Source organism: Megalops cyprinoides, chromosome 7 (genome assembly GCF_013368585.1).
Source record: "Megalops cyprinoides isolate fMegCyp1 chromosome 7, fMegCyp1.pri, whole genome shotgun sequence".
In the NCBI taxonomy this organism is placed as follows: Eukaryota; Metazoa; Chordata; class Actinopteri; order Elopiformes; family Megalopidae; genus Megalops; species Megalops cyprinoides.
Window position 1 is genome coordinate 17686653 of NC_050589.1, and position 25093 is coordinate 17711745.

At 40.5% G+C, this 25093-nt stretch overlaps 2 protein-coding genes across 4 annotated transcripts; one reads left to right on the forward strand and one right to left on the reverse strand.

Annotated features, from left to right (window-relative positions):
• Window positions 1-3841: 3841 nt before the first annotated feature.
• eef1a2 (eukaryotic translation elongation factor 1 alpha 2) lies at window positions 3842-18194 on the reverse strand. Its single transcript, XM_036533957.1, has 9 exons — window positions 18156-18194; window positions 17264-17395; window positions 13308-13487; window positions 11338-11517; window positions 10757-11053; window positions 8220-8370; window positions 7681-7937; window positions 5813-6047; window positions 3842-4563 (listed from the first exon to the last, which is right to left on the reverse strand). The coding sequence occupies exons 3-9, from the start codon at window positions 13449-13451 to the stop codon at window positions 4436-4438; spliced, it is 1392 nt and encodes a 463-aa protein (XP_036389850.1). The 5' UTR covers window positions 13452-13487; window positions 17264-17395; window positions 18156-18194; the 3' UTR covers window positions 3842-4435.
• A 237-nt stretch (window positions 18195-18431) lies between these two features.
• Window positions 18432-23486, forward strand: LOC118781088 (MRG/MORF4L binding protein). 3 transcript variants are annotated; one of them, XM_036533959.1, is made up of 7 exons: window positions 18432-18628; window positions 19565-19686; window positions 19829-19910; window positions 20079-20153; window positions 20304-20340; window positions 21203-21241; window positions 21862-22019. In XM_036533959.1, exons 1-7 carry the CDS (start codon window positions 18493-18495, stop codon window positions 21938-21940), a joined length of 570 nt encoding a protein of 189 aa, XP_036389852.1. In that variant the 5' UTR covers window positions 18432-18492; the 3' UTR covers window positions 21941-22019. The 3 variants fall into 3 exon arrangements, with proteins under 3 accessions (XP_036389852.1, XP_036389853.1, XP_036389851.1); XM_036533960.1 differs by lacking the exon at window positions 21203-21241; XM_036533958.1 differs by lacking the exons at window positions 20304-20340; window positions 21203-21241 and having other exon boundaries at window positions 21862-23486.
• The last annotated feature ends 1607 nt before the right edge of the window (window positions 23487-25093 follow it).

Sequence of the window (25093 nt, forward strand, 5' to 3'; positions counted from 1 at the left end):
ACATTTAGGCATAGTAACTTTTCTTAACCTAGGTTTGATTGTCAAGAACATGTAAATTGTAGATATAAATTACTACTCCTGGATTCTGCGTAGGTACAGACACAAGAACAATTAAAGTGCTGTAACATAAGATTACTAAACAGACTTCATAGCTTATGTCTGCTTCATGAGAATTCCAACTGGCTTAAAAGAAAAATGCACCTAGCAGGGCGGATATGTATTTGCAGTCTCTGCCTTGGTTTCACATGGGTATGAAGTTGCCTGATACAACTGTGTAATCAGTCTCTGCTTGTTCAGGTTAGGCACCTCGCTAATCACTGTCCCAGCATAATGAGTCAGACGGTGCAATGCTGCAAGGGTCCGTGGTGTCAGTTAATCAAAGTTTGTGGGGCTGGGCAATCAAGCTGAGCAGGCTTTTCTGAGAAGCACAGCCTTGGTATTTAATGCTGAGGAAAAACTGGATTCATTCACAATTTATCTCCAGCAGGCATTCTTTGGAAGGAGCCAAATGTTCCTAACCTTACCAGTTTACCTATGTCAATTTAGCAGGTTGACTGTGTGCTATCCTGGAAATTTGTCTATAAAACAAGAGCTTGCAGGCCCAAGAGTCTCTTGCACACAGAGTGTGCAAATAGTTGGAAGGGGAACATGTTGAAGTTTTGTAAACTAGAATTAGCTACTTAATAAATAAAGCATGAGCACTGTAATCATCAGTAATTATCCTTTCAGCACCAGGGCTGTTCTGCGCTTGGAATTACAGAGACAAGACAGTGAAGCCGCACTAATGAATTTTAAGCATATTTTAACCTCATTCCTGACAAGCTGTCTCCCCGGGTCCTTGTTTTTCTTGTTTACTCACACAGCACCAGACTTCCTGAGCCCAGTCAGAGGGTTTACTGAGGCCGACTATACTCCTCAATAGTGCTTCTCTCACGGAGGCCAACAGCACCCACTCATATAAACTCCCTACTGGCTGAATGTCTGCTCAGTCATTTTCCATGTCTTTTAAACAACAGATGGACAGACACTAAGGTACTGGTAGGGAGAGCGACCCACAGTCCCTGGTGGAAAGCAATTTCTCTGTGGCGCAGTCACTGTTCCTGGCTATCTGTCCAGTTACTGAACCTTCACCATTTATCACGAGGTGACCTCCAGAACCATCCAAGCAGGCACCATGCCAGCAATGATGTTTATAAAATTGCAATGAGAACTAATTTGCCTCTTAACTGGATGGCTTACGAGCAAGCCAAAAACAAAATCAAAGCCAAGAGCTGTAGTGTACAACTTAATGATATATAACAACACCATGCAAAATATGACACAGAAGACATGGCCATTTTCTTCCTTTGCCCTTATCTTTGGCTGTCCCAGCAAGATTGCCCACCATGTAATTAGTGATGGCAGTGAAGGTGATGAAAGAAGTACAAACAAAATAATACCTGCGGGAAAAAAGCAGGACAGACACTCCTGGGAGTGTACGTTTGGAAATAAAGGTGATTTGACATAGAATGCATGTCTTCTGTCAGACACACAAACTTCCACTCTCCATCTGCTGAGAAAATCTACTGGCTGTCGACTATAAGGGGAGCAGTTTTTCAGTATTAAATGGGCCTTGAAAGAGAGATGGATGCTAGTACATTGTTGCTCATGACACCACAAGGTTTTAGAACAAACAGTAAAGCTTTTATGTATCTCCATGTGCCATTCGGAATCCTATAACAGTGAGCCAACATACACCTCTAAGACCATTCTGTAATCCTTTCCTGAGGTAAAGTATTGACACACACAAAACTAGCAATTCATTGAATGCTATCCTATCCTAACTGGCAATTCATCTAAATGTTGACAATGTTAGGATGAGTAGGACAATGCTGTTGTTTTTAAAATGGGATTTTAATGTGTTGCTGTCTCACCTGACATTGACAACACTGACATCCCTGGTAGAGGGTTAAACACTATGGATACTATAAAGAGGCAGCTGCAATTTCTCTAACTAGTACACTCCACAGAAAAATAGCCTACTTTGGTTACATCAACAGTGAGCTATTTCAAATGACTGCTCTCCAGACCACATCATTCAATTGGGATAGCAGGTTGTGTTTTCTTTTTCTTTTTTTTTTTCGAGCTGCACATCATAAATACACCTGATAACATCTGGTATTTTTATATGACTTCTCAGGAGAGGGAAAAAGAGGAATGAAGTGCATTGGTGGGGGCTTACGAAAGTATTTCCTCGTTCATGGCAGGGGTATTCGTACAGTTTTAATCCGTGAACATTCCTCCTTTTATTCTTGCTAAAGCTCATTGGAATCCCCTTATTGGTGCAGAGCAGGCCTCACACAGCTGTCCTCCACATGCGTGGCGTGACAGACCGGGGAGGGGGGATTCACCCACACTCAGATTTACTATGCCGCTGGAAATGCTAAGCTTCCAAAATGTATTGACGTGGTACACCCTGAGTGCGTCACTTACCCTCAGACCAACGCCTTCCTCATTTCCCAAACAGACCTTGGGGTAGGGTGGTGGGGATTGGGACATTCACATTTATATAAAAAAAAACAGATGAAGCAAAGCCCTCAGCATGTCATTGGAGACTGAGCTGCATTTTCATTGAGTCAAGTATGTTTTTCATAAACACTGTCTCTGATAATGGTAGCACATCCTGTTATTAGACAGGAGTGGCAAGTTATTGAAGAAAAGTACGGGAATGGATGGGTCCCACCACCTGTGGTTATCACATAATCTCAAATATTACGTATGTTGAAGTGTGCTGGTGCTTGCTGTCGGTCCTTTGTATTTGTCTTCACAAAAGCAAAGGGAATGTTCTATCAGTAGTTTCATCAGTGTGATCAAGACCCACAGTTCACCCTGGGGTGATCAATGACTGCCAACCAGCACAGTTAAGTACTACCCAAGTACTTTATTCCCTGTTTAACGGTTTTTGTGTATTCCCCACAGCCTCTGACTGATTCTGCCCTGAACTGCCACTGGACAGATGTGCCATTCAGATATGCATTCAGACCAGCAGGGTCCCACGCACACAGCTGTATGCATCCGGTGTGTCTAAGTATATGAAAAACATTGTTCATTATCATGGGAATTCACTCTGTAAAGCAGTGTAGGTTTGCTCTGAAAAGTAGGACTGCACTTTGTTCGGTGTGTTTAAAATACAAACACAGTGTATTCAAGAGAAGGCAAAGCTGAAAGCTGAATAAAACATTGCCATTTTAATCAATTAATTGCAGCGAATGTGACCACAGAGAGTTGACAGTTCAGCATAATGTGTCATTAGGGAGGTTTCCCACAACATGGTTATCAGCAAATTGGAAGATTGGTTTAAACTGGTCAGTAGGGAAGCGTTCCCATTACTGGCTAAGCATCAGCTTTCTCAAGCATCAACACAGATTTACGTGGCAGAGTGTCCTGTTAAAGGCCCTGCCCATGCTTAGCTTCTACACTTTGCAGAGGTTGACTCAAACATAGCGGTGTGGCTGTCCAGATGAAAGGTTATTATAAAACATGAAGACAGACAGCATCATGTAAAATAAAGAACTGCATTCAAAATCACTTGGTATAAATGAATAATCCTGACATATTGCATGAGTAAGCTAAAAATGATTGTACAATGTCATAACATCATTTTTTTTCCTAATCATAAAATATTTTGCACCAGAGTCCAGTACTAAACTGTAATTAACAACAGAAATATAAAAGCTTCAACAAATTCAAAACTATTTCCATACTGGATTGATTATGTTGCTGACCAAAGCAAGGAAAAAAAGCAAGATTAGATTTCAAATGAAGTCATTACTTCTGTTTTTTTTTTTTTTTTGCTTGGGGGGGTGATTTTGAAATGAAAATTTACAATCAGATCATTGAAATTTACAGTCCATCTCCATGAACAAATAAACACATTTACCATTTTTGCTCTTGGCTAAGATTTACATATTGATATTTGGAAGAGGCCTGCCCCCTAGTGGTTAGTTCTTTGCAACACACCGCAATAAATATTCTACATCATTAGGCGCTGGATTAAGCTCTAGCAAAAATGTTTCTTTTTTTCACAACAACTCCTTGAGTGACATTTGATGAAGAGGGGAGCCATTCATCTCCTTTGGGTGAACTATTTGCTTAGTTCACCCCAGACAGATTCCCCTCTGTCTGCAGCCCATGTTTGTGCTGAAATAACAATACTGACAGCAGCGCAATGCTTGGACTAGTTTAATGGTAAAATTCACAAGTAGCCTAAGGAATGCAGGGGCATGCTTTTCCTCTTGAAGAACTTCCATTGAACTTTGATGGTTAACATCCAGTCATTGACAAAGAGTGTGTTACAAGCACATGTGTGGGCATGCCCGGCAGGGAGGTGGTGCTGGAGCTCGGCAGGGGGCTGGAGATTTTCGGGCGAGGTGCTCCCGTTCTGACGCCGCTCAATTCATTTGCCAGATTTCTGGGCCTTCTGGGCCGACTTGGTGATCTTTCCGGCGCCGCTGGTCTTCTTCTCGACGTTCTTAATGACACCAACAGCCACTGTCTGCCGCATGTCCCTAACGGCAAATCGGCCTATTTCATACACACGCATACATACACACATACACATACACACACAGGTAAAGAGAGGAGAGGGAGCAGTGACTAGCTCATTCACACACAGCTTCACATAATACTAATTGTCCTCAATATAGCATAGAGCCTTGAACCACATCCTAATAAAGGCAGCTGTTCTCTCTGATTTTCTGGTCCATTCTCTAGTTAGTGGTGCTATCTGTCAAGCACTACCTTACTGATGTAGTTGTTATGAGGATTCAGCAGCCTTTCTACAAATGATGCCTTTCAAGGGTCATGCTAAACATAGCTACACATCATTCAGGTCCTGTGTGGGACCATTTTATTACTGTAATAGGGAGGCACACCATGCCCCCCACTACTATTCCTATTCTTTGTGCATTAACAGCCAGTATATACCCTGGACAAAAGAACTTATGTTTTCAGTCACAGTTATTCATCATGAAGTAGCAAGCCATAGACAGCTATACACAAACAATCTACCTTTTCTACCTTTTCTTCCACTTTAAATGTGAGCATCCAAGCCTGCTTTGCTAAAAGAGCCTGATCAACAATGAGGGCCTGAAAGGGCCTTTGTGTCATCTCAGTGATGAGCTCATTTCATGCTGGTAAAAAGTTTTTATGTTTTCATGTTTTTTCTGTTTCACTGACCCCTGTTCTCAGTGACCACACATCGGCCCTGAGCAAGGTTATATGGATGTGGTCTGTGCTGTCAGCCTACTGCACCCTACTGCACTGGATATGACTGGTCAACTCTTTTTTGCAGCAGCTCTCAAAGATTTCTCAGGTTAAGAGCAAATTATCCGTGAACAAACTGCACTATAATCTGGCCTGGTTAGTAGAAATAATGAATATTACATGGCTGGAAAACGACACTTGTAATTATTGTGCAAGTGTGTGCAAAATGAGTTGCTGCAAACAATTAAAACAGAAAGTAAGAGCAGAGAGTTCAACAGACCTCTGTTCTATACTTTTCGGTGTAAATCAAAGTAATCTGATACAGTGTGTGAAAGGAACCAGACTGGCTATGCGCTTTGCCTCCGGGTTTGTTTGTTTGCAAGCAAAACAGCTTTAGTTTAGGAACAAGAACAAGATGTGAGAGCTCACATGTTGGCCTGAGGAAATAAGTGGAATTCTGAAAAGTGCGTCAGTGGTTTAAATTGGTTAATGACACGTGAATAGCATGGCTGCTAGCTGAGTGAGACCAGGAGTCCGAGGGGCTGGGGGGGTGGAGGGGGAGGCTCACCCAGGGGTGGGTACTTGGAGAAACTCTCCACACACATGGGCTTCCCAGGGACCATTTCCACAATGGCAGCATCTCCAGATTTGAGGGTCTTGGGGTCGTCCTCCAGCTTCTTTCCGGAGCGGCGGTCAATCTTCTCCTTGAGCTCGGCGAAGCGGCAGGCGATGTGGGCAGTGTGGCAGTCAATAACAGGGGAGTATCCTGCACTGATCTGGCCAGGGTGGTTCAGGATAATCACCTGGAAGACACAGAGAGGGTGTCAAAGAAGGAGAGAGAAAGATAGATGGGAGAGACACAGAGGCTGAGAGGGAGAGGGGAAAAGACATGAAGAGAGGGAGAGAGGGGGAAAGAGAGGAAGAGAGACCAAGAGGCAGGGCCTGGAAGAGCAATTCATGCATTATGAATCCACATCACAAAGTAACAGAACTCAACAGACAGAATCAGAAGATAGCATTGATTTTCATCAAAGCACAAAAAGAATTTTTAAGGGCATAGGTGTCTTTGAAATCATTTTTTGAGAAAGTGGGAAAGATTAGAGAGATCTAACCTTTTGAAAAATTGATGCACCCTGTATGACCAATGTTAACTCTGGAGGGCTGGAGCCCAGCATCGTTTCCAGCACTCTCCAAGTTGCTAACAATTTACAAACTGGGATAGCACATGAAATGGCTTTGTTAAGACCACAGTTAAATCAATTCAGAATGGTGGCACGACGGAGAGTGCCTCATTTTATCATGTGTCTGAGAGGTGAGCATCAACTAAGAGTTGTACACAGCAATTCCTAAACTATCTGCAATGTGAAGCACCTTTGTATTTCTGTATTTATAATGAGACAAGTCAGAAATAATTTGTGGTCAATTTTAAAATCATCAGATTGAAAGAATAATTGATGTTGAGGGTCCTTTGGGCATTGCTGTCGACAGCACTTTAAGGAAAATATTTAGTTGAATCAGGTGGATGAGTGCTCAAATGAACTGTGGCATTCCAGGCCCTCTGCAGTGCTGATGGATAAAGTAAAGCCTATTACACATATTACCATTATGGACAATTGCTTGTGAGTGTAAACATGACATGCATTATTACAGCATCGGAGGAGTAGGAGTGGACACACCACATGGGTTTCGCAATCTGGGAATCATACTGTGTGTCCGGCTGATTTTGAAGCCGTATGGTCCCGCCCACTGGTGACTGATGAAGTCCTATAAAGGCTATAACACACTTACCAGAAGTCTGTGGACACAGAGTCACCAGTTGTTTCCATCAGGCTAATTGGCTACTTATTTCCACTTATTGTGCTTCTGTTGTTTATAGTTTTAGCGGGTTGGGAATGGATTAAATAAACCCACATGCTCTTACCACAGCTAAATACATTACTCAGTCCAGTGTCCAGTGTGTATGTTCAGCCTAGAGCTCATGTCTTGTACATTTCATCTGTGTTATTTCACAGCCCTTTCACTGCTTCTTCCACTGGTTCTACAGGAAACACTAACTACTAAGAAAACAGTTGATTTTTGTTGACACATTATGTTTGCATGTTTTCCATTGGCTGCTGGCAGTCCCTCACTGCTCATGTAACCAAACACTGAACAGGATTCGGTTAAGATTTCACAGCTGCTAGATATCCACTTGCAGCTCATGAAATGTGTGAATTATTATCACTCATAGGACATGACGCACCACACAATTTAAGGTGTAAAGTTGACTTATGATTTTGCTGCACACACACCCAACTTCACCAAGAATTTGCAAGGATAATAAAAGCGCCAAGCTGGGTTGAAAATTGCAATATGTGCACTAGGGACAGCTAAGTGCTGATTGATCTGTGGACAAATGCAGTTCTGGTGGGGTTTTGAGGGCCACACCCTCCTGACCTGGGCCGTGAATGCAGAGGCTTCCTGGGGTGGGTCAGACTTGCTGTCCCCGCACACGTTTCCTCGCCTGATGTCCTTCACAGACACGTTCTTCACGTTGAAGCCCACATTGTCTCCGGGCAGAGCCTCGTTGAGGGCTTCATGGTGCATTTCAACCGACTTCACCTCAGTGGTGATGTTCACAGGGGCAAAGGTCACCACCATACTGGGCCTCAGAATCCCTGTCTCCACCCGTCCTACCGGCACTGTCCCAATACCTGTTGTTATGGGTGGATAAAAATGTGTTATCACATATCATCACAGCACAATGGTAACTGTACAGTAATGGCTAAGCATTGATCTAGAACCTCTACAGTTACACACAAGGGAATTGCTTCAGATCATCGAGATATGTATCACACCTGGCTCTAACCACCTGTGTGTGTGTGAGGTTTTTGCTTCTATTCATCTTTATGTGTGTGAGGGTGTAGGTTCTGATCTTCCCCATGTATGAGCATTTGCAGTGTAGCATTGTGGTAACGGTGTGGAACCCACTGTACCTCCGATCTTGTAGACATCTTGCAGAGGCAGGCGGAGGGGCTTGTCTGTGGGCCGTGTTGGGGGCATGATGGTGTCCAGGGCCTCAAGCAGAGTGACTCCGCTTGCATGGTGCTCTTTCCTGTCCAGCTTCCAGCCTTTGAACCAGGGCATCTGCAGAGTACAAAGACAGCAGCTCACCAGACATGCTGAAAAAGAGTACACCGTCTCTTTGCTAATGTTTCTGTCTGGAGACGGCAAGTTTTGGATGAGTAAATGATGAATAAATGACAAATGGAGTAATGACATAACCCATGAAGCAATATTAAAATGTCAGTGTATCTTCTTCCTAAAATGTCAATGATACGCACATACTAGGAATATTAACTACACTGTATTTCTGTATTAATCTACTGTTTAATATATAAATTTACTCGTTAATTCAAAATATTTCTGTGACTGACTGTTTTTGCTTGACAGATAGTTTTTTACAACCTGAAAATGTTACCTTTTTATATAGCTTGATAGTTACTAAGGCAATGTGGGTTAACTTGCTCATGGGTACAACAGCAGGGTGAACTGAACTGGCAACCTTTGGGTTACGAGCCTTGTCACCAATACACCACTCTGCTTCCTTGTCCTCTTTTTTTCTAGACACCAAAGCTATGCATTTAAAACTAAAGTATTGCAACTGGCATAAGCATATTCAGGTTCAGGTCAAAGGGTATAGAAACAGTGAAACGCTTTCAGATGTTCAAAAATCAATTAATAACAAATGAAAATAAATGTCATAAAAATTCTGTATGTCACATTCATTTGACCTGAAGCTGAACATGTTATTGAGGGACTTCAGTGTTGTGTTGTTTTTTCACTGTAAATCATTTTACTGTATTATACATGATCATTCCTTTAAAACTGCATCCTTAATTCAAAATAATATGCATCATAATACCAGGAAATCAACAATGGTGCATGTCAGAATTCATTGCCTCAAGGTTAATTTCAGCTGAATTAATTTCCACATCAGTAAAATCTTGGCAGAAGATTGTTTCCCTGACTATGCTGTCACCTGCTAACACTTGTGATCTGTTCAACTCCCACACACAACTATATGCATATATAAAAACACAATGCATTGAATGCATTGAAAAATATTAGGACTTTAGGCTTGTTTGCCTCATTCAAAAGCAGGTATGAGTTTGGCAATCTGGGAATTCCCAGTTCATGACAAATACAATTATCTTCCTTGTCTTTATTATTGTGGACTCCCTAAACACTTCTCACTCTCATGTAGTAAGTTTTAGTATCATGTATTTATATTTTTTATTTTGCTAAAAAGAACATTGTAATTTAATTATTGTCATATTTATAATAACATTTAAAATAGGTGTCTCTGCCAGAGGAATAAAACAATTAGTATCTCAAAAGAAAACTGTGTGTCATATAAAGAAATGGTGACAACTTGTGGACAGCTGTGGAACTGTAAGCAGTCATCAGGATAAGGCATATTTCAGGAAGGAGAATCACATAGCCTTGATAAATACCAATAATAAATACCACAAAACACTCATATCCATTTGCTTATATGCTGGTTCTATGTCTATGTCTACAGTCTATGGTACTTCTGGTTCCAAGGAGTTCATTTAAATTACAAAGACTGTTGAAATGCTTCATTACTTTACAGGTTTATGAAATCCTTGAACAAAAATTAAGCAGAGACAATTCAAAATCAAAATTAATTAGCAGACACAGACAAATGTATTTAGTTTCCATTATTATGTCAAAAAGGATGCTATAATAATAGAAGAATATACACAATAATTAATTCCCAGATAGTGGTTGCTCACCCACATTTTTCACAGAAAGGCATACATGGTTTGAAAAATAGACTGCCAAGCTATGATCTACCTAAGAATCAGCAATGGCACAGATGGAATACAGTCTGTTACGTATTGTAATAATTTCCCCTGCATAGATTTTATCCATTATCTGAAGTAATGTTTTTGATGTATTCAGATCTATTTTTATATTCTGGTTTGTTTGAACTGATGTTGTTATCTCAACCACTGTTACTGTAAACTGAAGAAGGCCAACTGAAGTGTCCTTAGTATAAATCGGACTGGTAACATTGTACAGTTCTAATACCACTTCATCTAAGTGTAATCATGACTGTAACAACGTGACTATTGGACACATTGTGCCTGTTTCTGTGTGCCATTTTGTACCATGTTATTACTTCTTTATCCTGGGCTAAAAAGTAAAATACAACCAGGAGATTTGTTCTCTATGTCCGAGTAGTGTTGAGCGAGTAATCATTGTGCCACTAGAATCCATTATTAAATTGATAATACTATGATATAAATCTGTGCTCCATGTTTTTGCTTGTCGCATCTCCTTGCTGCGCAAAAAATGCAAATCTTACTGAACTTGAACAATCTAACACTGACTTCAGAGCTCACATTTTGAAGCAAATAACTATCAAACCAAGAGGAGAGAAAAAATTTGTTGGGGTGCAAGGGAAGGTGTGAGGGGAGGTGGGAAGTGGGTGCAGGCGACTCACATTTGGGGAGGGCTCCAGCATGTTGTCCCCATGCCAACCAGAGATGGGCACAAAGGGCACGGCGGCCGGGGTGTAGCCGATCTTCTTGATGTAAGCGCTGACCTCCTTCACAATCTCGTCATAGCGCTTCTCGCTGTAGGGCGGCTCGGTGGAGTCCATCTTGTTGACTCCCACGATGAGCTGCTTCACGCCCAGTGTGTAGGCCAGAAGGGCGTGCTCCCTCGTCTGCCCGTTCTTCGAGATCCCTGCCTCAAACTCCCCGACCCCGGCTGCCACAATGAGGACTGCACAGTCTGCCTGTAAATGGACGCACACTCAGCTGTTAGTGAGTACAGAACATTATGAGCGTTGAACACACATTGAAAACACAACCATCATTCATCACCTGATAGGTGAAAGCCTGAATGGCAAAATTCACAGATTTCACTCTGCACTTACAGTGGTTCGATGAATATAACGTTTGACTGATCAAAGCTAGGCACACCACTGACACTGTTTCAGCAAACAGGCACTGGTGTCCTTTAAGTGCACCTCTAATGTGTTTGAGTCTGGGTGTCTCAGGGGGAGCTGCCGCACTGTACCTGAGAGGTCCCCGTGATCATGTTCTTGATGAAGTCTCTGTGGCCTGGTGCGTCAATAATGGTGATGTAGTACTTGGTGGTCTCGAACTTCCAGAGGGAGATGTCAATGGTGATCCCGCGCTCCCGCTCAGCCTTCAGCTTGTCCAACACCCAGGCATACTTGAAGGAGCCCTTGCCCATCTGGGATACAAGAGGGAATTTTTTCCACAGATTAGTACACATACCATATATCCAAGAACATACTACACTACAATAATGCAGAAGAATAAAGTAAACCCACATTGAAAAAGCAGACAGACTTCTCAGAAAGATGTATATTCACCAGTCAGGCTTTTTGTAAAAATTTTGATCAACGCATGATGTAGACAAAACCTTGGAGTCATATTAAAGCTCTTAACCTGGTGATTGATATTGTTGAGTAATCCTTGAGAATGTGTATGTAATATGAACAGGTTATTTACTTATTTGTTCATTCTAAAACCCCAGTAGTTAACTCCAAGCTGAGTCCTTTTTTATCCCAGTCATTCTAACCTTTTCACCTCAGTTCTCTCAGATCAATAGCAGCTCACTAATTAAGGACACTTTTATGGACAGGACCCAGGACCTCGGTTTACAAATACATTTCTCAGGCCATTTTTCTGCTGAAATTGCCATTTAATGGCCCATTGATCAATATCATTGCTCTGCAAGCTCCCATGAAGTAAATTCTTTGTGCCACCCCTAGAAATGTATTTGCTTTAACTCCCAATTAATCCATGCTGACAAAAAAGGAAACAGAGGGCTAACAGCTATGTACAGTAGAGAACAGTTAATTTTGCATAATAAGCTCTGCGGAGTTGCCGAAGGTCACATCTGTGAAAACATGGTACTGAGGTTAAGAACACAACAGTCTGAGCCCTGGAAGGAGGATATAACAATAATTTGTTCTCCCAGTCAGTTATGGGTTTGTTAAATCACTGTAGACTATTATAATTCTGTGGGCTAATATTATAATTCATTCCCATTGCACTTAGCCCACAGTACTTTATCACAGAGAAATAAATGACACTGTCATTGTCACAAAGTCAAAAACAAACGCCCTAGCTCATGTATAATGATTTTTGTTCATATTTTCACCGAAGGTGATGCACCGGGCAGGGCTGCTTTACAAATATACAGACATTTACCACGTAGCAGACTCACCCCTTCTAAATAGACCCCACGTACTAACACTATTTCCAGGCTTTGATTCTGTATTTACTGCTTGGCAGAATACTTTTTAAAAGATTAATTCTACCTATAAACAAGTTCAAGACACCACCGTGTGTATGTGTGAAAGCAAAGCAGGCTTCTTGACAGGCACAAGACTGATTTTGAGGCCAGACTAAGAGAAAGGCACATTTTCAGGCCATTTGGATGTGAATACCTTTGAAACCCATTCCTGCTGTCCGTAGCTGATCTAAGAGTCTGCAGCAGTCTACTGATGTTCTGCTGATCTGAAACATATGCAGGGTCCTGCCAGTCTGTCTTTGCTGCTCCTGGGCTTGGTGCTTGTCAGTGCAATTACCCACAAACCCTCATCAAAGCTGTTTCATACACAGGGCCTATTTCCTTGTGAAGGAGAACCTTAAGCTGTACCCTCAACGCCCCCCCCCCCCCCCCCCCCCCAAAAAAAAAAACCTGAAATGTTTTAACAATGTGTGTTAAATGTCTATGTAAACATTAATGGGATCCCACTCTAAATCATTAACTCACCAGTTGTCCAATTGCAGATCTGCTTCAATCAGCTTCATTTAAAACAGGTTTGTTATTGTCTGTGTAATTGTGAAATTGAATTACCCATTAGTTACTACCCACACATAAACCTCTACAAAGGTTTATCACACAATGGCCCTATTACCCACAAACCCTCACTGAAGCTTTAACATACAGAGGTCCTCTAGCCCACATACCCTCACTGTGGAAGTTTTTTTTTCATACACTGGCCCTACCTCAGCAGCCTCCTTCTCAAACTTCTCAATGGTCCTCTTGTCGATGCCTCCGCACTTGTAGATGAGGTGACCAGTGGTGGTGGACTTGCCAGAGTCCACGTGGCCAATGACAACGATGTTGATGTGGATCTTCTCCTTCCCCATTCTGAGAACTTGGATTGAGCCTCAGGAACAAAAGCACTGCTCAGGCAGATCAGGCAAGGTAAGTTAAGGTACAATGCTGAAACTAATAAGCCTCTATGAACATCAATACAGTATACAGGTGTCAGTGTCAAAGTATAATACAGTGAATACTCTGGTACTTCTCATAGAAATGTGGCCATGGATAATGATTGCACTACTATAATGAAATTGTCAATATTGTAACTAGTGTCAGTGTATTAATCAGTGTTATAATACCCCAAAGGAGCTATACAAAAGGAAGGATTAAAGTGCAATTATCAAACGATTATCAAAGGGAGCCAAAGTACAGTCTGAAAAAGTGGTTCCTCAGTCCCTGCTGGAAGATGGCAAGGACCTCTCATGTCAGTACCACCGTGAGAAGCCCATTCCACCAAATGGGAGCTTGAACAGACAGGGGGCATGCAACCCCACAGGTGAAAGGTGTCCAGGTGTCACAAGGATGTAGAGGAGAGTGGGCTAGCATGTATGGCATAATATATTGTTTGTAGATAGATTTGGTTACATGTCAGAGAGATGAACCCTCTGATTAATGAATGTAGCACAACACTTCTGTTTTTGAATTGCAAGTTTTACCAACATGGTACTGAACTCAAGTTCTGTAACCATAAATAACAGTACCCTCTTGGTCTCAATTACTAACAATACTAGCATCATCAATGGACAATTTCGATTGCTGATCCAGTTACTTCAAAGCTCACATTTACATTCAAAATGGCTTATTCTATTCATTTTGCCAATCAAGGTTTCATGCTATAAATGAAACATTTCTTACTTCTCCCAACTTGGCACACATAAAACATTACAGGCTGTGCATGCTGCCTTATGAAACATACCCAGAAACCAAGCACTAATGCACCTACCATCAGAAGCACAATTAATATGCTAACTCATAATTTCTTCTATTCTATGACCCAAATCCAGCTGCTCAATTCAACACATACAAACAGAATCTCAGCCAGCTAGCTTTGAACTGTTGCAGATGGAAGTAAACCAAATAAAAGGTCCAATTACAGTCATTATGAAAGCAGATTGCCCAATCAAAGATATTTCCACATTGCTTCATAGAGGCCTACTGCATCCCTTGTGCTCCTCTTACCAAAAAACCCCAGCTTGCCATCCCTTGCACTGCTACGACTTCACATATGGTAAGCGATTCCACTCAGCTGCAGTGAGGACTAGCACTTGAAATGGATAGTGCTGTTTGTCAGTAATAACATTGTTCATACAGATAGTGTTGAAACTATGTTTGCAGTCTGCATTGCTTGCTCAGTCTGCAGCAAGGATTATTTTTAAACATTTTTTTCCCCCTGACTCATTCCAGATATAATTCACCCTCTGAATTCCACACAATGCAAGACCTCCGCATTTTATATTCTGAATTCTCTGTATGTTGTCACATTTTAAGTTTTTTTTTTTTTTGTACACCGGACAACCTTGTTGGCAGTGGTGGTGAATGACTTGCATCTTTTTGTCAATGAACGCCTGAATAAACGAATAAACGAATAATTAGTAATGGAACGTTTCACAACGTCTGTCGATGTAATTTCTTAATCAAACTATAACATTCATTAAGAAAGAGACAATCACACTGTTAGAAGATAGTGTCTGGAAATTGGTGGTGAATATGTGGCCAAGACTTTGTTATTTGACACCTTGAGTTCAAAGTGGAAAAACAGCCAAAGCCGCAACATTACACAACCAAAATAAAAGGCGAACTGTCAACAGCGTTTGACTAAACTGACAAACCGCTTTTTACAGCAAAAAACAATTGCTACCTCTCTGTTTTGTCTGTCCTGAATAGCAAAGTAAGGATTCCTGTGAATAGAGTCCCATCAGGTTGTCTGCCTTTGGACTAGTCAGCTGTCTGACTTTGCCTCTCTGGCTTCAGACGAACTAGTGAGCCCAGCGCATTTAATTGTGAACTCCTATAAAGTAGACAGCTAGCTATCTAAAATGTGTTAATGTGACATTTAGCAAAGACGTTCTTTAATATTAAGAATACAATTGAATGAGTGTATTAATTTATTTATTTATTTATTTAATTTATTAATTTATTTATTTATTTATTATACTGTATATATTTTAAATTATGGTACACCAAATCTAATTATATTGTCTTGGCTAGATACTTACTACTTGTTTTTCTCACAAACAATTTTACATGATAAAACGTTAATGCTTGTCACTAGACAGTGAGATGAAGTACAGACAAGCAAAGTCATACGCAGGAACACATGATAATTAAATAATACTTGCACCCTTGTGAAACAAGATGATCATTTTAATTATAATTCTTTATTGCAATGGGTGACATTCATGTGAAACTAATAACAAGAGCCCAGCACCAGTGTCTGCCCTCCTTGGCCATAAATGTCTTTTTCAAATAATTCCTCTAACTGAATAGATTTTGTGTAATGATTTAAAATTAAAGAGTAACTTACTGTTAATGTAAAGCTCAAAAGCCACCATTACAAACTGAAAAGAATCTTTGTTGAATTTGGAATTAGGCAAACAATCCAATTAGACACTAGGTTTTATACACTAGCCAAGAAAATAAATTGAATACTTATACATGGAATGAGAACAGTGAATTACAGCTCAGTGTGTTAAAAATAAGAAAACCATGATCTCCAGAAAATGGATGGCTTTATCACACTGATTCAGTAAACAATTTTGTAACATAGTCATGTAAAAGAAAAAAAGGAGCTTATTCTAAATGTTGTTTCAGTATACAGCCATAGAATATTTTGTTCATTTCAAGTGGAATAGGAAAACCATGCCAGATGCTCTAAATTTATGACTGTTGCAGATAGCCCCTTGATAATGTAACTCTTCTTCTCCTTTGGAGATGACAATCGCTGCCATGTTCAAAGGTAATAGCCATAGGAAAATATGTGTGATTTGACACTGGTTTGAGTCTGAGTAAGAAAATGTGAACAGTAATATTTCTGTAACTGTGATATCCAATGAATATTTAACCTGCTTTGTTAATTTATTAACTGTTATTTATGAAGTATAAAGAATGACAGCTGTAAAGACATAAAATTAAAATGGAAACCATCAATTAATATATGTAATTTAATAAACATCACATAACTTGACACCAGGATATATATAATGTACCCATGTATCTTGTTTACTGTACATTTCAAATGGCCTTGTACATTTAAACAAAATAGCAATTAATGTAACTAAATGCAACATACTGTACAACATAAATGTATGCTTGAAATGTTACTGTACTGGTAAGCATATCTACACTGTCATTTTAGTAAATAATTGTTTTTATACATCAGACACATGTAATGCCCAGGGTAAATTTTAAATAGCCCTGTCAGGGCATATGGAGACAAAAATAATGGTTTATACTGTGTGCTGTATGTGCCCTGGAAGGAATAAAAAACATCAAATGAACTGTTTGCATGCATCAAAGTAGCAATTATTGGATGCTGAAAAACTTTCTGCAGCATATCTCTCCAACTCCCTAGAGTATGACACAAGACAGATTAATTTTGTTTTTGAAATTCATTACAATTTTTGTGTTTGTGCTGTGATAAAATATTTATATGGATTTTTTTCCCCCAATTAGCACACATTAAATCATTTCTGTCTGTGAATGTACATCCACAGGAATGATGAAAATCTGACAAAACATCTGCGCTGCAACCCTAGGTGCTTTGTGAAAGCAATCCGACACAACATGGCAACCCCCAACCCACCTCCCACCCCGAAGCTATAGAAGAGGTTATACACTAAGGCAGACTGCCTCTTACCTGTGGCTGCGACCTCATACAGCACCGACTATTCACTGTGGCCCAGGCAGTTTTATGCTCCTTGGAGGGGATGGGAGTATTGGCCAAGCCTGCGCAATGCAGGCACCCCCCTGTAATACAGCAATGCGGTAGCTGGGATGGAACAGCAAAGACTGCAGTGAGAAACCTGCAGCAGCACTGAGCGGATTATACAGGGGGAGATAGAGAGAGAGAGAGATGAGGAGAAGGACACAGAGAGAAAGATAGAGACCTAGTGATTCAGCAAAGAAACATATGAGGCTGGTGTGCAGATAGTAATAACATCTGGCAGCCCAAGAAAACATTAGATGACAATTAATACAATTAATACACATAAAAGTAAAAAAATCACTGTCCTGACAGAATGGGAAGAGGCAGCACTTCACAGGATACAAACATGAAACATGGACACATCGCTCGGACAGAGTACAGTACGTGAAGGAGTCACATCTCCTCATTCAACAATGTGTTTTGGTTAAACATTTCAAAATCTTTAATGATGAAAAAACATTATTTATATGATTTGTTAGTCATTGATGCATATTAATAAATAAAATCAGAGATCTACAGCTTTATTCAAATATGTCAATTATTTATTTGAATATGTCTAATATTTCATTTCATAACTGGAATTTTGATCAGGAATAAAGTCCAAAACTGGTTACTTTTTGATCTTGAAATATCTGTTATTTCTTTTTGAAATATGCTGTAGCAGTATCCTTTATTGTTTTTTTTTCTTGTCTTTTGCTTGCAATGCAGTTCCATAATCAGCAAGAATACACTGGATTTTATGCCTGCAGAACTGAAAGGATAGTCTATCCTTTCATTTAAGGTTTCATTTAAGACGATGAATGTCTGCTGTTATGACACTTACATGATCATTTCCATGCAGTTGGTGCGTGCATAGTTTACATGCCCAGTGCAGTGGGCTATTTTTCTTGAAACAAATCTCATGGATGGCTTCCTCTGTATAGCACTGGCACATTCGTTCACTTTGGTCCAAACCGAAGGCCTCGGTTTTGATGTAATGAAGGCTTTAAATTATTTGTTTTCTTGGTGGTGAAATTGTACGCACAGCTGATGGCACAGTACTTCTTCTTCTAATTCATAACTTTAGCTTGAGCACAGGCCTTTTTGAATCAGTGAGCTGGTGGCGCTGTTTCGCAGTTTCTGTCGAACTCGCCATTCCATGTAATAAAGAGAACGGGAAAATGGGGGAAGCAGAGGCTGTTCAAACAGACGAAAAACAGGCAGATCTGGGACTCAGCCCAACCGAAGAGTCGGTTATTTGGAGCCAAGAAGTGGAGGTGTGCCTTTTCCATGCTATGCTGGGCCACAAACCTGTTGGTAAGATTCCAAACCATGTAGAACTATCACGGCCGCGACGTTTTCGCGACAAGGCCCCAGCAAATCCCCGGGCTTTCGTAGACTGTTCATCCTCTGCAAGAGTGCACTAGCTACAGACAAACCAGTTGTGTTTATCAACATGTGTTACACACACGTCGTGGATCAGAATGCACGGTAAACGCATGTAGTAAAGTTTATCATTCTGATTAAATGATGCGTCTAGCTAGTTAACGTTAAGTAAGGTTAGACCGACCTTAACTGCTTACCCGCTATTTGCTAAAAAATAGTTAGCTACATAATCACAGTAGCAAAACATCCAGGTGGCTAACAAGCCGACTTGCTCCCAATAACTAGCTAGCTAGCTAATCATGTTAGCTTCAGGTCTTCCGTTCGACTCTGTCTCCATACAGACAAACGTGGCCATACAACCAATAGGCAGGCTATTGTGCATTCAGAAATCGCATTTAAACACGAACAACCCAGAGAAAATGGAAGATGATAGCGAGCTAACAAAATCGCTACGGCGCGACGCTAGCTAGCTAGCCAGTGGCACATATCTTAATCGGTTCTCCCTGCGGTCCACAAGAAGCAAGAGCTAAGCATATGGACTCGTTTTTCTTCGTTATATATTTGGATGACGCCTTTACAGAAAGCAACGTTGACTTTTTTGGCCATTAGCTGTAGTTGCAGTGTGTTTGCTACAGGGGGTGCACCGATAACAGTGGCACAAACATGGGATTATATGGCATTGTAATCGATGAAAAATTGGTTAAAATGTCGAATAGCAATGGTTGTAATTGTCGTCCCTCTGGTTTTGAGTAAGATAACTCCCCTCAAACTCCACCAGATTTGCAATTATTTCTCTGTATTGCGATTTGCTGACTTATTAAACTGTCAGTTGATGTGTGTATAATTTTTCCTCTTTTCTAATCTTAGGAGTAAATCGTCACTTTCACATGATTTGCATTCGTGATAAATTCAGCCAGAATATCGGCAGACAAGTGTCATCAAAAGTCATATGGGACCACCTAGGAACAATGTATGATATGCAAGCCCTGGTAAGTAAGCAAATGGTCGTAAGGGTCACGTGCTAAGAAATCATCTCACTTAGTTGGCGATTGATTTGTGTGCAATGCAAAGAACCATCAAGCATGAAAAGGAATTCATCCTTATTACTGTGATACGTTTTGTTCATTGCAGCATGAATCAGAAATTTTGCCGTTTCCCAACTCTGAAAAGAGTTTTGTTCTGCCTGAGGAAATTATACAAGAAGTGAAAGAAGGTAATGGCCTGTGTGATCTTTTTATGTTTTTATCCTGAAAGTGGACAGTAAGCCTCACCATAGTTCCTTTGCAAATGGGAAAACCTGGAATAAAAAGTAGTAATAAAAAAAATATTCTGAGATCTAGTTGTTTCAGCAAACCAAAACAGTATTTTGCCACTTTGACAGGGAAGCTGGTGACAGATGACGAAGTGAAAGAAGAAATCAAAGAAGAGAGAGATCCACCTGCGACACACGAAGAAGGTTCTCATCTCACACGTTTATTCTATATTCCTGTATATTTTCTTCCTTTTTTGAAGTGAGTTTATTGGCTGCACCAATGCAGCGCTTTGGCACCATCTTCTGACACAAACCAGTGTCCCTCACTCTGGTCATTTATGTCTCATTTTTAAGGTCTGGGTCCCAGTTTGGCTGGCCAGGATATTGAGAGGTATGGACAGAAGAACACTTTCACTCTGTTCCAAAACTCCAACATGACCTCAGTACAGACCAGCTCATGACCAAAGGCCCTTTTAAGTGACAACAGAGTGCACAGACAATGTGCGTTTTTCTCCTTAGTAAAGCAAGATTTTGGTTTTTTCTTTACCATGGAGGTATATGAGAAGCATGGCATGTGGAATCATAGAGATATTTTCTGTGTAGCCAGGTGTACAGTAAGTTCACAAGGCAAAACGTTGTGTGTGTCGACCAGCAGTGGTGTTAATGGGTGTTGAAGACCAGAGCTTGAAGATGTTTGAGTGTGTTTAAATGAGCTCAGGACTTCACCTCCCGTCAGCAACCCGGTGAAATATTGCTCAAAGTGTTGCCTATTGAACTCACCTTTGTTCTTCTGTGGTCTTTGCCATAGATTTAGAATTACTAGACTGAAATTCTACTTTTATATATGTAAAACTGTGCAGTATAAATGTTACCCTTAATGAAACGCCTTACAAGGCATAGCTACACGGTGTCTCAGCAGCTTCGGTCATAGATGAAGAATTACATTTTAATCTGAGAGCAGGTTCTTAAACAAAAATTCATACTCGTATCCAATATGTAAGCCCAGTTCTGAAGCTGCTCACATCCGTCCATTGCTCTTAAGATGTAGAACTGTTCTAGTAATTTTATTTCTATGGTTGTTAACATGTGACTCGTTTTATTGCGTTTTAGTAGTTTTAAGGTTGTGGGTCAATACTCAGAAAGAAAAGGTGATCTGACATCAGATTTTTTGTTGATTTTTTTTTTTCTTTTGCATATTTTGTGACCCACACGGCACTAAATCCTGATTGTTCCCCATTGACCTGCATTCACAGTGGAGCAAAGCAACCAGAGGAAGCCATTTTACCTTCCAGGTGTTTATAATAACCAGCAGAGAAGCTTGATATCCGCTGAATGCTTATTACATTTTGCAATAGAGATCCACACCCTTCACACTGAAAAACTGGCCTGGAATTTCTGTTTACTTTTGTTCGTTATTTTCTTTACACAAATCACAGGTATGATTGTAGAAAAGGAAAAGATGCATTTTACCTTCCAGCGACTCAAGCCCTCTCTGTGTTTAAAGGCAACAAAGGATTGTTTTTGAGTAATACTTCATTTTAAAAAAGTGAGCAAGTTTCAAAATTAGATCCAAGATTAACTTTGACTTGTTTTAAACATACTAAGCACATACCAAAGAGACAGCCTTAAAGGACTGGTATATACTCCACATGGAAGTTTCTAAATACTTGAGTTTTCCCAGCAGCAAACAATCAAGGGGCTGGTTTTCTTTGCCTTTTTAAAAGCTGATCTCACAGAGTTTTAAGTCGCTGAAAGGTTTATCTTAACATGGAACTATGACATTCTGTATGCAACTTCAAGCATGAATTCAATTAGGAGAGCACCGGAACTGAATGATCCCGCCCATGAGAGCTCCTTTCGGTCGCAGTCAGTCAAATTTCCTGTGTCCATTGATCTTTCCGCTCCTTTGCAGGCAGCAATTCCTCTGTGAAGATGACCGAAAAAGCCAGCAGCAAAGACAAGGAGAAAGACAGAGAGAGGGCTTCAAGTGAGAGCGGGTCAGACAAGAGGAAGAGGAACCGTGTGACTGAGAAAGTGCTCCTCTCCAACAGTAACCCCTCCAGCCCGGGTGGGTCCAAGCGCCGCAGGACGTAGCCAGCAGGGGTCACCGTCGAGCTGCCACCGTGGTCAGTCGTGACGCAGCGGGAAGACCGCGCTCTCAGTGCAGATCTGTGAGGCCAGGAGCGTGGAGACGACATGCGACAACGCACCAAAAAGGGGATGCAAAGAATCATGAGAGGAGTTGATTTTACAATGCTAAGAGCGTACAGGCGTTTTTAAGATTAGATTAGATCGTGGGGAAGAAAGAAGCCTTAAACCCAGACAAAAAGTTGGTCCCGCACAGTCCAAGGCAACCACTGTCGTTAGTTTGAATTGGTTAATGGTAAGGTTTGTGTACTTGGTGAGATTTTACATCACACTGTGAAAGGTTTGTAGGTAATTCTGCTGACATGTAGCATTGTCTGTGGCCTAGATGTCACTGAACAGACTTTTGAATTAAAAACAATGGCCCGGAGTCACACGTGCTGTTTGGATAGATGGAAGAACTTCTCCCTCATGCACAACCCGACAGTGATAATAACTGAAAGAAATTTGTTTTAGTTGTTGTGGCGCTAGGTTCAGTTCATTGCAAATATCCAACCTTTTTCCTGGAGAAATGTGAGTTGACATTTTTCACGGTGTTTGCTGGAAGACCATACTGTCACAGTATTGTTCCCTTTGAGCCTAACATTGACAAGTAATTGTACTGAATGTGTGCTTATCATTTTCCAGCAATGCAGAACCAGGAGCTGGACTTTGAAGTTTTTCCTTAGAAATCATGGTATCACTTTACTTGAACCTGGGCAAGACAAAATACTTGCCATAATCATTCATGACTGTTTATGACAAATACTTTGACACCTCACCTATGTTGCATACTAAATATACAATATACATAGCACATGTATTGCATACTATCCATAAATATGCATACATGCACATATAACTGTAAATATATCCGTTTGCAGCAGGCTTCATTGTCAAAGAATTTGCCATAAACTCATAGGTGAATGAATGATAGGTGAATGACTGACAATTACTGGTGTTGTGTTTTCAACATCATTATGGTTTTTAAGGAGGGTTCCATTAAAGGTACAGAAATCCAGGCAGCTCCGGGTTTTTTTTGCCTTGATGATATGAGAATCCTGTAGTGTATGACAGCCATGGACACTTTTTTCCATTCAGTGCTATTACAGTGCTGACTGCTTGATTGCTGATTATACCCTGTAGCCAGTGCACTCTGTAGCCAGTAAATCTGAAGCATTTTTTTCCACACACAGCCTAAATTTCATTGTGTCCATTCCTATAATGAAAAGCATGTGAGATTGATGGTGCATGTTGTAATGTTGATTTTACTGTTTTTTGTCTCATTTATCAATTTATGTCTGTCAGTGGTCCCCAGTTGAATACAGTGGAGGACCTGTCTGGCTAAGTGGCCATCAACAAAATTCAGGAATAATTGCACTCATTCTTTTTTATTGGCTTTTGTATTTTGTCTGAGCATCCATTTGAATTTGTGTTTATTTTTTAACTTATTTGCCATGCTCCATGCTGATACCTTATTAAACTTTAATTTTTGGCAAATTGGTGTCTGGTTTCATTTCAGGTCTCTAAGCAGTATCCTTTTATATGGACCTTACCTTAACTTTCTGTGCATGGCACTGTCTTCTGGCCCTTATTGCAAATGAAAAAACAACCGTGCACTCAGTATTTTTTGAGAAACAATTTTACTGATTTATATGTTATGATGTCATTATTCACATGAAAGTAAACTGCTTTTACAGCTCTCTGTGTCCCTGGAAGGGCTGGTGATGGTGCGGTTTACTGTGTGAAACGATTTTCTGTGTGAACCCCAGATGTGATTTACTGTCGCTTTCTGTTTTTTACATTTAAACTAGCAGGATACTTAATTGTACAGGTACACATTCATGTCAGTTTTTTCAGTATATTTTTTTCTTTTTTCCCTGCCAATGTTTTGTGGTCTTTGTCTTTTGTTACTAATGGTCATTCCGTGTGTTGGCAAACTGATCTGCCGTATTTCTTTCTATGTTGAAGACAAGGGTAAAAAAATACATGCTTTCGTGATGGTGTTAGTGGATTTATGTCAGACGTGGCGTCACAATATCTGCAGCATGATACTAGGTTTAACAGCGGACCTTTTTGGTTACTTAATGTCAGCGATATCTAAAGAATTTTGGCTGTGTTTTGTGTGTCCGCTGTTTGTAATACCACTGTGTCATTCCTCTTAAGGTTATGCGTGTTGGCTATAAATGCCCATTTGTAGAAACTGTCATTCAACTAGCGTCATTGCGTGTATTTCCGTATGTTATTCGATTTTTGAGTTACTATTGAAGTTTCGCCAAGTGTACCACAAGAGGGCGTAAGATCATAAAATGTCAGTCGAAGTACCTGAATGGTTTTAATTTTACGCAGTTACAATTAATTCGCTTCGTCGCTGAGTTCGTGGGTACTAACATGATCACTATACATATGAAGCTTTAGACTGCATAATTAACATCTCTACATTGACATCTATGTGAAAAATAATTAAACTTTGACTGTCATTTTAATTTGCGATCGAATAAGCATAATGCGTGCTAGCGACAATGGGACTCATAGATATTAATTAAATGGCATGAACTGCTAAAAACATACAATAAAGTAGATTAAGGTTCTTTATTTTACCACACACAAAACCTTGGAAGTATACATGAAGGTTAATGCTTCTTTGTTTATAGCAGGAAGAGCAACAGTCCTATTTTATTTAGGGTGCTGTTGAAGAAGCTTTAACGTTTTGTTTCGGACGTGCAAGGGTTAAACGGTTCGCCATAGGCAATCCAGAGTAAGATTTATTTTTTCTCCCTGGTGCAATGTTGTTCCAATTCCCCTGCAGCGCGATGCACACAGCTGCAGTACTAATGTTTTAAAGCAAAGCCAGTGTGTGATTGTGTTTGTGTGATAGCATTGTGCCAAGGGCAGGGAAGGGCAGGCGGGCCCAGACTGAACGGCGCCTCGCCACACCTGGGGAAGTTCAGGTTAAATAGCTCCACATTCCTGGGCGCACAGCTGATTGAAACATTAACAAACAGTAATCCATGAGCCAG

Bases quoted from the DNA above. Each gene is read 5' to 3' on its own strand.
- eef1a2 (XM_036533957.1), bottom strand. From the start codon at position 13,451: ATGGGGAAGGAGAAGATCCACATCAACATCGTTGTCATTGGCCACGTG. The intron at 11,518-13,307 runs GTAGGGCCAGTG...CTTGTATCCCAG, and splicing joins TTGAGAAGGAGGCTGCTGAG to ATGGGCAAGGGCTCCTTCAA. The intron at 7,938-8,219 runs GTACAGTGGGTT...CCATAACAACAG, and splicing joins AGATGTCTACAAGATCGGAG to GTATTGGGACAGTGCCGGTA.
- LOC118781088 (XM_036533958.1), top strand. From the start codon at position 18,493: ATGGGGGAAGCAGAGGCTGTTCAAACAGACGAAAAACAGGCAGATCTG. The intron at 18,629-19,564 runs GTAAGATTCCAA...TTCTAATCTTAG, and splicing joins GCTGGGCCACAAACCTGTTG to GAGTAAATCGTCACTTTCAC. The intron at 19,687-19,828 runs GTAAGTAAGCAA...TGTTCATTGCAG, and splicing joins TGTATGATATGCAAGCCCTG to CATGAATCAGAAATTTTGCC.